This window comes from Polistes dominula, unplaced genomic scaffold (assembly GCF_049000335.1).
Source record: "Polistes dominula isolate Pdom_NZ unplaced genomic scaffold, Pdom_raw_medaka contig_80, whole genome shotgun sequence".
NCBI lineage: Eukaryota > Metazoa > Arthropoda > Insecta > Hymenoptera > Vespidae > Polistes > Polistes dominula.
This window is the reverse complement of record NW_028301111.1, coordinates 110,392-126,389: the sequence shown is the minus strand read 5'-3', so window position 1 is coordinate 126,389 and position 15,998 is coordinate 110,392. Positions and strand designations below refer to the sequence as shown.

General features: G+C 29.7%; 1 protein-coding gene and 2 non-coding genes across 7 annotated transcripts in view; 1 reads left to right on the top strand and 2 right to left on the bottom strand.

Annotated features, from left to right (window-relative positions):
* The window catches only part of LOC107072743 (basic helix-loop-helix ARNT-like protein 1), a 141,706-nt gene that overhangs the window by 86,444 nt on the left and 39,264 nt on the right, over window positions 1-15,998 (top strand). For all 5 annotated transcript variants that reach the window (XM_089176597.1, XM_089176594.1, XM_089176596.1 and 2 more), the window contains exons 4-5: window positions 682-1,353; window positions 10,752-10,823. In XM_089176597.1, coding sequence (XP_089032723.1) covers window positions 682-1,353; window positions 10,752-10,823 — 744 coding nt within the window. The remainder of the gene's footprint in view (window positions 1-681; window positions 1,354-10,751; window positions 10,824-15,998) is intronic.
* On the bottom strand, window positions 5,514-5,632 carry LOC149031094 (5S ribosomal RNA). The gene has a single exon (XR_016178039.1). It is a non-coding gene; the product is annotated as a 5S ribosomal RNA (ribosomal RNA).
* LOC149031093 (5S ribosomal RNA) lies at window positions 14,718-14,836 on the bottom strand. Its single transcript, XR_016178028.1, has one exon. It is a non-coding gene; the product is annotated as a 5S ribosomal RNA (ribosomal RNA).

Sequence of the window (15,998 nt, the reverse complement as noted above, 5' to 3'; positions counted from 1 at the left end):
AAATAAAAGTAGCCTTTAAAAAACGTTAAAAAAAGAAAGGTATTTTTGAAACTTTGTTTTTATTCCAATGTATAGTAAATCAAAAAGAAGTACAACTTTTGTTTACGTATTTTTTGTCAGGTTATCGTAAGTACTTGGAAAATTGTGAATGCAGTTACATGGGACACCCTGTATATGTAACACACAATAAAAACCAGTTTAAATCGGGTTTTTAATGACTTACACTTGTAGTGAGTTTGGAATCGTTCGGAGATAAAGAAAATAACAAAGGAAAATATTTCAAAATCATTTCGTCGCAAATTCTTCAAATATCGTTGACGTATATTATTAGAAATAATGAAACTTTCAAAACGAAGATATTTAACAATTTTTTTTTTTTAATAATATTATTAAGTCGAGTCATAAGTAACTTCCGTTGCGGCTATATAGAATCTAGTTTTCGTATTTATTTAGTATAAGTCACCGAAACAAACGGATATTCGATATCACTATATAGAAGAAGATTCAGTTAGTCTTCTGTCAACTATTTTTATGTAATGAATGTTACATTTAACCGTTTTTCCAAACCTCTGAATTATTGTTATTTTCCATTCTAAAAAAAGGTGTATTTTAATTTATAATAAAAATTCGTCTCACAGTAGATAATATAAAATAAAATAAATAAATTTGTTTGATTTTTAGAAGTTCCTGTTCTACGGTCTATTTTGGCGAGATAGGCTCGGTCTCGGGGGTGGGAGATTTGACGGGGGTCGGGACTGAGAGTGCCGACGAGATTACCCCAACTCCAACCCCCGGCAACGGTAACGGTACTGGTAACAACGTAATCACCCCTAGAATACCGAACGGCACCATAATAAAAACAACAACTAGCACCACTACAAGCATTACTATAACTACAACTACAACCTTTGACAATACTATTTCTACTACCGATAGTAATATTTCGGAAGAAGATATCGTTGGTACGACAACTGTTAATACAACAATCACATCTACGAAAAATAATAATAACAGCAACAACAACCACAACAATATCAATAATAACAACAACAACAACAACGACAAGGGCAGTATCGCAACTAGCACCACTACAACTGGCACAGATACAACCCCGCAAGTTGCAACGGGGGCTGAACTGCCCCGGCACATGGAGACATCCCCGACGATGGTTCCAGACCAGGCACCCGCCACCGGACATCATTATCATAATCATTATCACCATCATCATCATCATCATCGTGGATCATCAAACAGCAGCCCCACTCGTAATACCTCCAATAATTGTCAACCTAGTAGCACTGACACATCTGAGGATTTTATTCCTGTTTCTAAGAAGAGAAAACTTTCTTGTCAGTAAGTAATTTTCTTCTTCTTCTTCTTATAATTTTTTTTCATCTTTATCAAAGATTGTTATCTATTAGATTGGAGCATATGAAATTTCGGATTTTGATTGGATATAATATATTTGTTTCTATAATTTATAATTTATATAATTAATATAATATTATAATATATTTTTTATAATATTATAATATTTCTTATATATACTAATTATATTTTATAATTTATAATATTTTTATATTTATATATACTATTTTTATATAAATTAAATAAATATATAATTGATATTGCGAATAAATAATTTCTTTATTTATTCAAAATGAACTTTATTTGTTTCAATACACTTTTCTTAATGAGATTTTAATGCATGTAGGTTTGTTTCAAGGCCGGCGATACATGTAAACGCCTAAATTTTGACCGCTTTTCAGAGGCTTATTTGAAATGGAAGGAATAAATGAATCATTTTGAAACTCAGCATGTTTATTCATTACATATTATAATATAAGAATCTGATTTTTTTTTTCAAAATGGGCCGCCGTAGTAATTAATTTCCTGAGGCCCTCGCGGCGAAACGCATCAATCATGGTGATTTTTAGCTTTAGTTACAGCAATCTAAAATTAAAAAAAAAAGGTCGGAGCGTGTTCATAAAACATATATCTTCTATTTGAACTAAGGAAAAACTAAAAAGTTAAAAAATTGTAAATTGGCACGACTCAGACAAAAAAGTCTGGTTTTTGACCCTTTTTTTAACGGTTTTTGGGTCAAAAATGGCAATTTTTGAAAATTTTTGTGGCATTTTTAAATTTCAACTAGAAGCTCATACTATAAAGAAAATGTGTACTAAATTTCATAAGAATCGGTTGAAATCTCTTTGAGTTATCTTTCACCACAGTTTGAAAATAGTCGCTTCGAGAAAAACGCGTTCAAAGTTTAGCGTTCGCGACTAGCGCCGAGTTGAGGCGGACCACTTAAATGAATTTTTAATCGACAAATAATGGGAATTTCATTCCTAAAATTTACAGGCATATTTTTAAGATGGTAAACTAACTATTTATGAAAAAAATTCGATTTTTTTTTATTTTACATGTATCGCCGGGCTTAATGAAACTTTTATCATTTAGTATCAATAAACTCTAATGTGACATTTTTCAAAATGTCTTCATTTTCAAACTGTTTAACCTGTAAACATTTTTCTAAACGATTAAAAAAAGAATGAAATTCAATTAGCGAAAAATTCAACGAATAATTTGTGCTCTACAAAATTTCATATTTTAATTCATGTGTAAAAATTGAGTTTGTTACAATCAACATACGTTTAACCAATCTAGTTAATTTTTTTTTCACTTTGGTAATTTCAATAAAATATCGCAATGATTTTGTATAATCAACTTTCATTATGACAGGAAACTCCCTTGTGGATGAAATTGGATTCGTTTCCACCAATGCTTTCATTATTTTTCATAGAAGTTTTGGTTATTCCATGCAATTCAATTTGTAAGGAAAAAATTACCAAACAGAAATTTTTAAAACTAACGTTTAACAGAATTTTCCCTAAACTCCTTGTTTATATTATTCGCAGTTTTTACAACATTCTTATTAAGTTTATACTCATATTCAAAAAAAAAAAAAAAAATAACACAAACATCGGCTTGAATTCGTATCCTTAAGAAATTTATTGGGTCTACAAGTAAGTTTTCAGCGTTTTTTCATAAAAATTGAGGGCTTATTAAGAAAAAATAGTAACATATTTTTCATTCGAAATATTGTCCATCGGAAGATACAATTTTTTCCCATCTTTCTGGCAATTTGTGAATTCCAGTCCAAAAAAAGTTCTGTCTTTTGAGTCCAAGAACGTATGGAGCCAATTTTTGATTCCCTCTACTGAAATAAAGCGCATTCCAGTAAGAGCGTTCGGCATCAACCGAAACAACTCATAGTCGGATGGTGCCAAATCTGGACTATAAGGCGGGTGAGGCGGAATTTCCCATCCACTATTATCCAAGTAGTTTTTGACCGAAGCATCAACATGTGGCCGAGCGTTGTCGTGGTAAAAAATTACGGACTCGTGCCTGGTCTGATATTCTGGCCGTTTTTCTGCCAATGCCAGCTTCAAACGAATGAGTTTGGTTAGATACAATTGTCCTTTGATGGTTTGACTACTCGGAAGCAGTTCGTAGTATATGACACCCTTCTGATCCCACCATATGCAGAGCATGACCTTATTCATGTGAATATTTCGCTTCGGCGTCGATTCGGCCGGCTCGCAAGGCTTTCCATATGTTTTTTTGCGTTTAGGATTATCATAATAGATCCATTTTTCGTCACCAGTGACAATGCGATGCAAAAAGGACTTTTTTTTATGCCGCTGCAGCTACATTTCTGACATGCAAAATCGCCGTTCGACATCTCTCTGCTTCAACTCGTACAGCACCCAATTTCTAACTTTTAGGATAAATCCCAAAGCTTTCTGGCGCAGGAAAATGGCTTGTTGTTTGACGCTAAATGATGCAGCAAGCTCTTCTCGAATTTGACACGGATCCTCATCCCGCAAAGCCTCCAATTCCTCGTCTTCAAAATTTTTCGGCTTTCCGGAGCGCTCCTTCTCTTCAACGTTAAAATCACTATTTTTGAACCGTTTGAACCACTCACGACACGTCGATTCACCAATACATTCCGCCCCGTAAGTTTCCAGAAGCAAACTATAGGCCTCATCTGCACTTTTCTTCATATTAAAGAATAGAAGCAGCGCTTCTTGCAAATGACGTTCATTTGGCACATAACTTACCATGTTTCTGCTTCATAAAATATAAGACGCTGATAGAAATGCGCAAATATAATGATGCAATGTTGTTAACAGATACACAAGCTTTAAAAATGACACATGAGTTAAGACATTTCTGCCCGAAATCTACTCGTTACACAATTTATTAAAAAACGCTGAAAACCTACTTGTAGACCCCCCCAAAAAAATTACAAAATTAATAACTTTTAAGAAAATCTTTGTAGAAATGTGATTTTAGCAATAGTAAATAATATATAAAGGAAGGTATATCAAAAAACAAATAAATTACGAAACAGGAAAAGAAACGTTCATATGTAAAAAAAATTCGACATTTCATAAGCACAAAATTATTATTTTTAAATTTTTTTTATATAGAATTTTTTATTTGCTTTTTTTTTTATTTATTATTTTCTTATATTAAATCAAAAACGTTTAAATATTTCATGAATTATTTTCAAATTTATTGAATTTAATTTGTGTAAAAAATTAATAATATATGAAGATTTAATTTTATAAATGAGTTGAATAACGTTGATAGGTTTTTACCAACAAATAGTTACCATTAAACACAAACTAACAATAAAGTAACCATTTTCACAATAATATTACATTTATTTAGATATTACAAGAAAAAATTGATGATCGTTACAAAAATTATCGATCTATTTCATAAGAGATATTAAAAAGAAAAAATACGCTAACGTCATACTGGAGAAGAGGAGGAAAAAATTTATTTATACAAAAACAAAAAAACTTATCATATCGGAATGTAACTTCAAGGTTATTCGAGATTGTACTTATACATATTCCGGCAAACTGCGGTTAATTTGTAATGCGTTATTCGAACTAACATTATAAGAAATCACGTCGTATTAACATAAATAATCTCTAAAAATGATTTTTATTTTTCTTCTTAATTTTTTTTTCAAAATTATTTAAATTTACTTCATGATAATATATATAGTTGTAGTGTATGTATATACTTATATAGTTGATGTAGAAAGTATTCGTACACCAATCAATTTGAAATAAAATATTGTAAAATTGTAGTTTATTAACTAGTTTTTTATAAACAATGAATTTGTGCATATTCTTGAAAGTTTCTTCAATAGATATAATGAAATAAAAAATAATTTTTTAAAATAAATCTTAAAATTGACAAGAAAAACGAAACAATCAGCAGAAACATACAAGCAATTCGTAAAGTTTTTATTTCGAATTATTTGCAAAAGAGTTTGTATATAAACCATAATGTAAACAAAGAGAAGACAAAAAGATATTATCAAAAAATAATAAATTAAATTTGATCTTGATGATGATTTTTTTACCATTCATTAATAAGATATTTTATTAATAAGAAAAATAGAATAAAAAAAGAAAAAAAAGAAGTGTTAACAGCACACGGTGTTCCCAAGCGGTCACCCATCCAAGTACTAACCGTGCCCAGTGATGCTTAACTTAAGTGATCGGACGAGAACTTGTGTTTTCATCACGGTATGGCCGTTAACGAGAACTAATAATATACTAAATGCACTTGCCATGCACTCCTTAACTTCAAGAATAAAAAAATAAATATTGATTTTGAGGTTACTAGGTATGTATATCATAAATGTAGGATTTTCGTTTGGGTTAGAGATGCCAGGTTAACATACATCCAGTTTAATCCTACTGATAAGATATATTGAAAATAGGTATTAGAAAAAGATACAATAGTGCTTCACAATCTTACGATAACAACAGATATAAACAAGTGCACTCTTACAACTGAATAACGACTGATGACGACTTGCGACTACGACTACCCTCTGACTCAATCCCCGTCCCTTTATATCCATCCCCACGCTGTTCTTGAATTTTCCAAACGCCCGGTCCGATGCAATAAACAAAGCATTGATATCGCTCGAAAACCTTCCTGACTCACACAGAATTACACATACAACTTACACAACTTACAAAGCAAACCACACACCGTCTTTCTTTATTTCTACAGTAGGTTCGTTTGTCATTTATGTCACCTACCTGCTTATCTATGTTTATTCTTCTACACTTATATCGCTCCTAGATATAGAATATAGAATATTATTAGATGTAAAAGAAACAAAAAAAATAATTATTCATTTCCGCAAACAATTAATTGATAACGTAGAGTTTTGAAATAAATAGGAAAATAAAGAGAGAAGGAAAAAAAAACGAAACAATTACTAAAGAGTAAAACAAAAATTACTAACGATAAAAACAACGACGATGCAATTGGTCAATTAAAAGTAAATTATTGATTATTAAAATGTAGATATTCGCGCATTTTATTATAAATAACACATGTAGCGTACAAGAGGAATCGTTTTATTTGAAAACTCTAGTTATAATATGTTTGACGACGTCTATAGGAATTCGCGTTATACCGTATAGAAATGTTACCAGAAACCAAAGAGAAACCATCGAAATGTTCGACACCTATCAAGTTTGGAATCTTGAACTTGCAAACCCCATTTCGACCTTTATTCTTCCTACCCTTCGTCCTTACGATTTCTAGAAACTACACCCTTGACGTTTCATCTTAAACCTATACCATTCAAATTAATTGCTAATCAATCAATAACATCAATATTTTGGTTTAAGGATGTATACCTATATATATATATATATATATATTTATATATATATATATATAATAATTATTTATTATTTGCATAATTTTTATTGCATAATTATATTATATTATAAAAAATACGAAATAACCTTGCTGTTTCTATATATCTCATTTATAGTAAATATGCGATATAATATTTGCATAATTATTATTTATATTTATATTTATATACTATAACATTTATTATTAATATTTAATATATATTTAAATATTATATTTAATTTATTAATATTTATATTTAATGTATTATTAATTTTTAATAATTATTACATATAAACCATATGTGATCTAATTAAAAAAAATTTAATTAAAATTAAATTTTCAATGCATACGTATAAAATCTCATATTAGGACGAAAACATTTGTCTTAAATATATATATATATATATATATATATATATATATATATATATATATATATATATATATATATAGGTGTGCCCCGCCACGCGTTGCTGTAGCTCACAATCAGTCCGATACACACGTCTTTAAATCAACGAATTACCTTCTACCGCCATTTGTTAGAATCTTGTCGAACTAACAAAGATAATCATGACTCTTTGTTAATAAACAAATAATTCGCAATAAAATAATATTGCTAATATAAATTGAGATATTAACCTCTTAGGCACTACGCGGATGCCATCTTCCAGTACGACACGTCACTATAGTGACTTTCGCGGATGACATTTTTAAAAATATATCATACCTAATTGTATTATTAATTATTAAAGTAAATTGTTAAAGTTAAAGTATATGCAATATATTTTAAAGAAAAATTTTAATTTAATCATTAAATACTTTATTTTAATGTACTCGCGTAGAGAACGACATTGTCTGTTCTTCAGAGACAAAAATCAGTACACATGAAAGTTTGATGATGAATATCTTTTGAACGCTTAATTTAATCGCCAAAATATAAGACACCATTTTTATGGAGCAGTTAATTTCCTACACAAATTTGTATTGTGCACTTTTTAATAGTCATTTATTGTCGAGTTATAAAATTCATAAACAAAAATGAAATATGTCTAAAAATCATCAAATTTAAATCTTTAATATCATTCAAATGGTGAGGTTTACGGAAAAAATATAAGATACCTGTTTTTTAGAGCATTAAATTTCCTACAAAATTCGTCTAGAACATTTTTCTGTACAATCAATAAATAATGAGGTATGAATTTTAATCTATTAGACTGAGAAAAAAATAAAAAACTGCGATGCGGAGGATCTACCTATTAAAATGAAGAACTCATATTTGGTGAGAATTGTTTTAAGGTGTCTAGCAACCCATTTTTCCGTGGCACTTGTAAACAAAAAAATAATTGATTTTTTGATCCACCCTAATATATATACATGGTGTTAAAAAAATGCGTTCAATATTTATATGGTAGATAAGGGCACACTATGTCGAGTAAAAAGTTCAAGTAAACATTGGTCGAAAGGTCAACCGTTTCTGAGATATAAACGTTTTTATTTGTTATTATTATGATTGACTTTCTACCGAATTGCCGTTATTTACAGAAGATTTTCTACTTGTCCAACATCCATTTCTACACACGTTTGGCATCTTCTTTTTAAAGAGTCACAAACTCTCTCGAAAATTTCCCATTTTTGTAGAATTACTTGACAAGTATGATGGATTCACTTACGTAATTTTTCTACGTTGTTTATTGGCAAGGCTTACACTTGGCTTTAAAAAGCCAAAGTTTTATGGGGTTATTTAAAGATAACCCATAAAAAAAGTCCAAAGGGTTTAAATCGGGGGATCGAGAAAGCCATGCAACTAGTCCACTATGTCCAATCCACCTTTGACCGAACACCGTGTTTAAATGAACTCTCACATTACGTAAAAAATGAGCTGATGCTCCATAATGCATGTACCACATCGATTGCAAGATTTAAATGAGCCGGATTCACAAAGTCGTTGGTGAAGTTTTTGAAAGAGTGTATGAGAGGGAACCCTTCGATTAGAGAAAGACGTTTTGCCGCTAAAGCACTTCCATTGGTACGACCGTACATAAAATGGGTGTCTGCCATTTCTTCGTTTGAATAATATTCCAACATTTTAATGAATCTTTGTAACTATCTAACAGCTACAATTGCTGATCCACGACTAACCTCAGAACGCGATTTAAAAACACTGAAGTAAATAACGCATGCGACGGAAGCAAGTAAGTCAATCATGATACTAGTAAAAAAAAATGTTTATATTAGGACCTTGAATAAGTTCTCGCTGTTTCATCAAAGATGGCAATAGCAGTACTCCGTGCTTGAAATTGGTAACGCACTTGCAAGGAAGTACTGTATGTAACCTGAAATTTCAGTGTATGATAGTTCACTTTAGTGTAAACACAGTAATTTTTTATAAGTTTTGAAAATGTCTACTTTTGTGCCAACTAAAGTGTATTTGCGGGGAATTTTATTGCACTATTTTATTCAAAAGAAATCGGCAGCTGAAGCACATAGAATTCTTGTTCAGACTTATGGTGACAATGCTCTGTCAGATACGACATGCAGAGACTGGTTTCGACGCTTCAAAAATAATGATTTTGAACTTGAGGATAAAAAACGTTCTGGCGCACCAAAAAAATTTCAAGACAGTGAATTGGAGGAATTACTCGATGAAGACCGATCTCGGACGCTAGCAGAACTTGGAAAAACATTACAAGTTGATGAGTCAACTGTTTCAAAACGTGTAAAAATGTTAGGAATGATCCAGAAGCAAGGACATTGGGTGCCATATGAATTGAAGCCAAGAGACATCGTACGGCTTTTTGTCACGTGTAAACTACTGCTTCAACGGCAGAAAAGAAAAGGTTTTTTGCACCGTATCGTGACTGGCGATGAAAAATGGATACACTATGATAATCCAAAGCATAGAAAATCATGGGGTAAGCCTGGCCATGCATCAACATGGTCCACAAAACCAAATATCCATGGTTCGAAGCTTCTTCTCTGTATTTGGTGGGATCAGCAGGGTGTAATTTATTATGAGCTGCTCAAACCGAATGAGACTATCACGGGAGATCGCTATCGACTTCAATTGATGCGTTTGAGTCGAGCCCTAAAAGAAAAACGGCCGCTATACGAGAAGAGACACGACAAAGTGATTTTGTTACATGACAACGCCCGGCCTCATGTTGCAAAACCAGTGAAAACCTACCTGGAAACGCTTCGATGGTCAGTTCTACCCCACCTGCCGTATTCACCTGACATAGCCCCTTCCGATTTTCACCTATTTCGTTCGATGGAACATGGCTTAGCTGGCCAGCGTTTTCATTCTTACGAAGAACCAAAAAATGGGTCGATTCTTGGATAGCCTTAAAAGACATATCGTTTTTCCAACGCGGAATTCATATACTGCCAGAAAGATGGGAGAAAGTGGTCTCTAGTGATAAGCAATACTTTCAATAAAACGTCTTTTTTTTCCTTACATTTTAAATAAAGTTTTTATTTTGTAAAAAATAGCGAGAACTTATTCAAGGTCCTAATATCTCGGAAATGGTTGACCTTTCGACCTATGTTTACAAGAACTTTTTTATACAACAAAGTGAGCCCTATATACCATATAAATATTGAATGCTTTTTCGTTAAACACCCTGTATATAAATATGTATTCTTAGAGTAATGTAACGTCAAATTACAAAGAATGTTTCTTCGTACGAAGAAGGAAACCTTTTCGTAACATCAAACCAAATTCAATGGTACGAGGAAGCAATAGATCTGCGAAACTTGACGAAATTCAACTCGTCAAAGGGTTCGCTAACTCTTTGAAGTACATCGAGTACAAAGAAATTCTTATTTCGTGTGTTAAATTTTCTCTCCTGTAAAAATAATCTCGATCAAAGATTTCGACGCAACAAAAAAAAAAAAAAAAAGAAACAAAATCAAAAGTAGAGAGAGGAAGAAGAAAAAAAAATAATATAATATAATTATAGAATTGTTTAATTGTTTTTTTTTTTTTTTGTTTAAAGCGATGGAAGCGACTTGTTGGATGATATTGGGGATGATGCTAAATCAGTACGCACAAACGATGATAGTAAAAAGTAAGTACATTTTTTAATATATCTATATACATAATTGTGCCCATAGTTATGAAAGTGGTCTAAGTTAAAATTAAACAAAAAAAAATGAGTTTACCAGTTATTACGCACCACATTATTAGAAACTAAATAAATTCAATGTAATTTTCAAGATAATGTCAAAAATGTATCGTCGGATAATGTTTGTTATTACAATATTATATAGAATTCATATAGTGTTCAAATATAAATCTTTAAATATCTCGAAACAAGAGATACATGACTTAGACAACTCTCATAATTATGGGCACAATTATATCATTAAATTATAATTAATATATATATATATATATATATATATATATATATATATATATATATATATATATATATAATATGCGTATGTTTTGTTCTCTTTTAATAATATTGTTGTATTACCTATTTAATTGGTAAAATAGAATTTCTTTTATGCTAGTTTTGTGAAAAAATATCGCAAAGAAAAAATCGTGAAATATATATTTTTGTTTATTTTATTTTTAATTATTTATAAATATTGATAAATTTAAAAATAATAAATTATAATACAATATTTATTTATTTTTTGAAATAATTTCTATACTTATTTTTATCTTATTGTAATTAAATATTTGATATTATTTCAATTATTTTTATTATAACATTTATCCCATTTCATGGTACAATGATCTTTCAAGAAATTACGTGATACACTGATGTAACTTCAGATGAACTTATGGTTAGTTAGATAAAAGAGATTATACTGACTCAGTTAACGATTACGTTGTATTATGTCAGATATTGTCAAGGTGACCACTACCTTGACCTAAGTCTAAGTAATAGTACTTTATTCTCTGGCTTCATCAACAACGTCACTAATCCAATATATTTCTACGTGATCTTGGATGGAAATTAAATAAATTGTTTAAACTATCTTATCTATATAGAAAATATCATATTTTTAATCATTTTATCTGTATAATTTTTCTTTTTCATCTAATTATATTATCCTCAACTTTTCTTTCCTTTTTTTCTTTCTTTCTCTTTCATTTTATTGCGTCAAAAATTATTAGCATTTAAAGAGAGAAAAAACATAAAATAAAAAAACATACAAACGATTTCGAAGTAATAGAAGGAATGAATGAGTCTTAGAAAGATTTATGGGAGGATCATTACCGATTACGTCATTGGCAACATTTAACTCGTTAAATAAAAGATGTTCATCATCTTGCGCGAGAGGATTGGAATTCCAGTAAGACTATCTCGTTGCATCTTTAATATCTCTTTGTCTTTTATATCTAAGTATACGTCTTTTTCGTATCATTAACCAAAATGATTACATATACAGTGACTTAAAGAATTGATCATATGTTCTCACAGATTTTCCAAGTTTTTCAATTTTCTCGCAGATTTTCAAAGTTTCTCAATTTTCTTACAGATTTTCAAAGTCTTTCAATTTTCTCACAGATTTTGAAAGTTTTTGAATTTTCTCACAGATTTTTCCAAGTTTGGAGAAGGTCATATCTTGTACATTAGGGTTGCATGACCAGTGTGGTCATTGGATGCGTTAAAAAATTCAAGGTCGAATGACTGCAACATCATACACATCCATTCTGTAGAAAAGTTTAATTGGATTTTCAAAGTTTTTCAATTTTCTCATAGATTTTCAAAGTCTTTCAATTTTCTCACAGATTTTGAAAGTTTTTCAACTTTCTCACAGTTTTTTCCAAGTTTGGAGAAGGTCATATCTTGTACATTAGGGTTACATGACCAGTGTGGTCATTGGATGCGTTAAAAAATTCAAGGTCGAATGACAGCAACATCATACACATCCATTCTGTAGAAAAGTTTAATTGGAAGCTTGGCAAAATAGAATATGAAAGCAGAATAAGTCATTTTTTAGCACGAAAACAACCCTAAATACCAGAAAGAAATCACCGAAAAGTGGTTTAAAGCTCATGGATTTGCTTTTTTAGACTTCCCCCATAGTCTTCCGATCTGAACCCAATAGATCACTTATGGGGTTTATTGAAAAGAGCAGTTGTCAATTTCGATCGTAATTCGAGATGTATATTTGAATTGTGGTCAAAAGTAAAAGTTGCTAGGAAAATAATGAAAACAGTGCAAAAATTTAGTAGATAGCATACAAAGACGCAGAAAAACCGTATTGAAAGCTAAAAGAGGGTATACGAAGTACTAAAATTTCGTTTTTCCCAGAAACAAAAAATTGATCAAATCCCAGATTTGTTAATTTTCTTTAATTCTGCTTAAAATATGCAACATATTTAAATTATTTCTGTACTATATAAACAACAAAAGTTATGTAAAATGTGTAACATATTTAAATTATTTCTGTACTATGTAAATTACGAAAGCTATGTAAAAATTTAAAAACTGTAAGAACATTTGATCAATTCTTTGAGTCACTATATGTATGTATATATTTTTTTAATCAAAATAAATAAGGAACAAAATTAATAGTAATTAATAAGTGTCCTATTTTTTTTCTTAAATAAGTTTTCGAGTGATCTTGAAATATTTTTGTGTCCGGTACCAAAATGGTTACATATTATATGTATATAATAAAAAATTATATAATAAATTAATTTTTAATAAATACAGATGACATTCAATAAATACAGTGACTCATGAAAGTATTTGAACACTTCTAGTAAAATATTTTATTATTTATAATAATTATATTATACAACACTTACCGAGATATTATTTAACATAAGGATCTTCTTTTCTTTTTTATAATAGATAAATTTTCCAGTGATCTTGAAATATTTTTCTACCATTAACTAAAACGATATATATATATATATATATATATATATATATATATATATATATATATATATATATATATATATATATATATTTTTTTTTTTTTTTTTTAAATAAAATTAAATAAATCAAAAAATGAAAAAATTATCTTATTTACTTTCTTGGATACATTTTCGTGTGATTTTGAGATTTTTTTCATTTTTAATTTTTTTTTAATTTTATTTTTAATTACTTTATTCGCATCCTCAATGTGTCTTTGTTTTTTTTTTAATTAATATACGTCATTTTCGTATCATTAACTAGAATGATTATATTTTTCTTGTAATGAAATTAGGTAAAAAATTAAATATAAAATGTATCTTATTCTTTTTTACTTTTGATATACAGTAAGGAGCATTATATTGCTAAAAGAATGTAAATGAATATTAAAAAATGAACATTATAAAAAGTTTTATTTAAGTTAGAAGTAGCATCAGAAATTTTTTCAATAATTAATGTCTCCTCGTTTAGCACTGACAAACAAAATGGATTGACTCGGTTTTGCACTAGTCCGTAAAAGGAATGTTTACGTGGAATTTTTGAACAATATGTTTCCATCTAGCAGTTTGATATGATAACAAGATATTTTTTTTGTTTACGTTTACGTTCTAGCAAAGTACGTCTTAATAACGTACGAAAATAAATTAAAGCAAATATGAAATGATACAGTAGGTGTAGAAAGTATTCATACACCGATCAATTTGAAATAAATTGTTGAGAAATTGTAGTTTATTATTTAATTGTTTATAAACAATGAGTTTGTAAATATTCTCAAAAGTTTCTGCATTAGATATAATGAAATAAGAAATAATTTTTTTGAATAAATAAACAAATTGATAAGAAAAATGAAAAAAATTGGCAGAAACATACGAGCAATAAATAATCGTACAGTTCTTATTTCGAATTATTTACAAAAGAGTTTGTAAATAAACTATGATGTAAACACAGAGAAGAGAAAAAGAAAATATTATCAAAAAATAATAAATTAAATTTGATCTTGATGATGATTTTTTTACCATTCATTAATAAGATATTTTATTAATAAGAAAAATAGAATAAAAAAAGAAAAAAAGGTGTTAACAGCACACGGTGTTCCCAAGCGGTCACCCATCCAAGTACTAACCGTGCCCAGTGATGCTTAACTTAAGTGATCGGACGAGAACTTGTGTTTTCATCACGGTATGGCCGTTAACGATAACTAACCATATACTAAATACACTTATCCTGCACTCCTTAACTTCAATTATAAAAAAAGAGAAATATTAATTTTGAGGTTACTAGGTACATGTAGCTCTAATACAAAACGGTATCTTATAGCACGGCTTTGCTATAACACGATTCATAAATTGTGGAATTCTTCTACAACACGGCATCCTATAAAACGGTTTTCTTTCAAAAAACCTTTTAACAACACTGTATTTCTACAGCCGCGGTGAGGCTTACCGTCTAAAAGATACTGTATTACGGAAAGTATTTATTTTCATTTCCATGGCCTAAAAACTAAAGTGTCTCACGCTGTTGTAAAGTGAAAACTTCAACGTTAAATGCATGTTGGAAGAAGATATGACCTTCTTCAGTTGAAATAGATAACGTACGTTAATCGTTACAAAATGAAATTGGTGAGATATTAGAACTTGCTAAATCAATCGAAGATATTTTCCCACAACTCAATATATGTATTGCGGGACCACCGTATGAAAATATCAGAAAAATTACAACGGCAAAATTCAAGAACATAATGGACCCACTATGATTTATACGATATAATAATTTGATATTTTTTTCTTATGGATAGATGAATTATGAACATACATAAGTATGTTCTATTCTTAGGTACTAATTAAAAGTACAAAAATACAGCTCAAACCGTACGGATTTATTGGATAATTAGATACATCATATTATATATACATTATTATGAATTAAAGTTTCATGTGTCTTCATAGCTCAGATGGTAGAGCGCTCGCTCGGCAAGCGAAAGGTCCTGGGTTCGAGTCCCGGTCTATAAACAACCGAAGCCCGAATTGTTCAATAGGTTTTATTTAGACAATCTTTGACAATATTGCTAAGTTACGTTGTTACTTCTTCCTTAATGTTCAATCATCCTTGAAAAATCACGCACTTGCAATAGAATAGATACTATGCGGAGTGTGTATATTTCTAGAAAGAAACAAAGGAATTTGTTTGATACAATATCAATATTGTCGATGACTTTCTTGATAAAATAGTTTGAATAATTTGGTCCAAAAGTTGTTCTTAGGTAGCTCAGAAGGATACAGAGCATTCGCCCGAAATAAAAGCGAGTGGAAGACAAATTTTTTTTCGATTACATTTTTCTAATTAAATGATCTCATA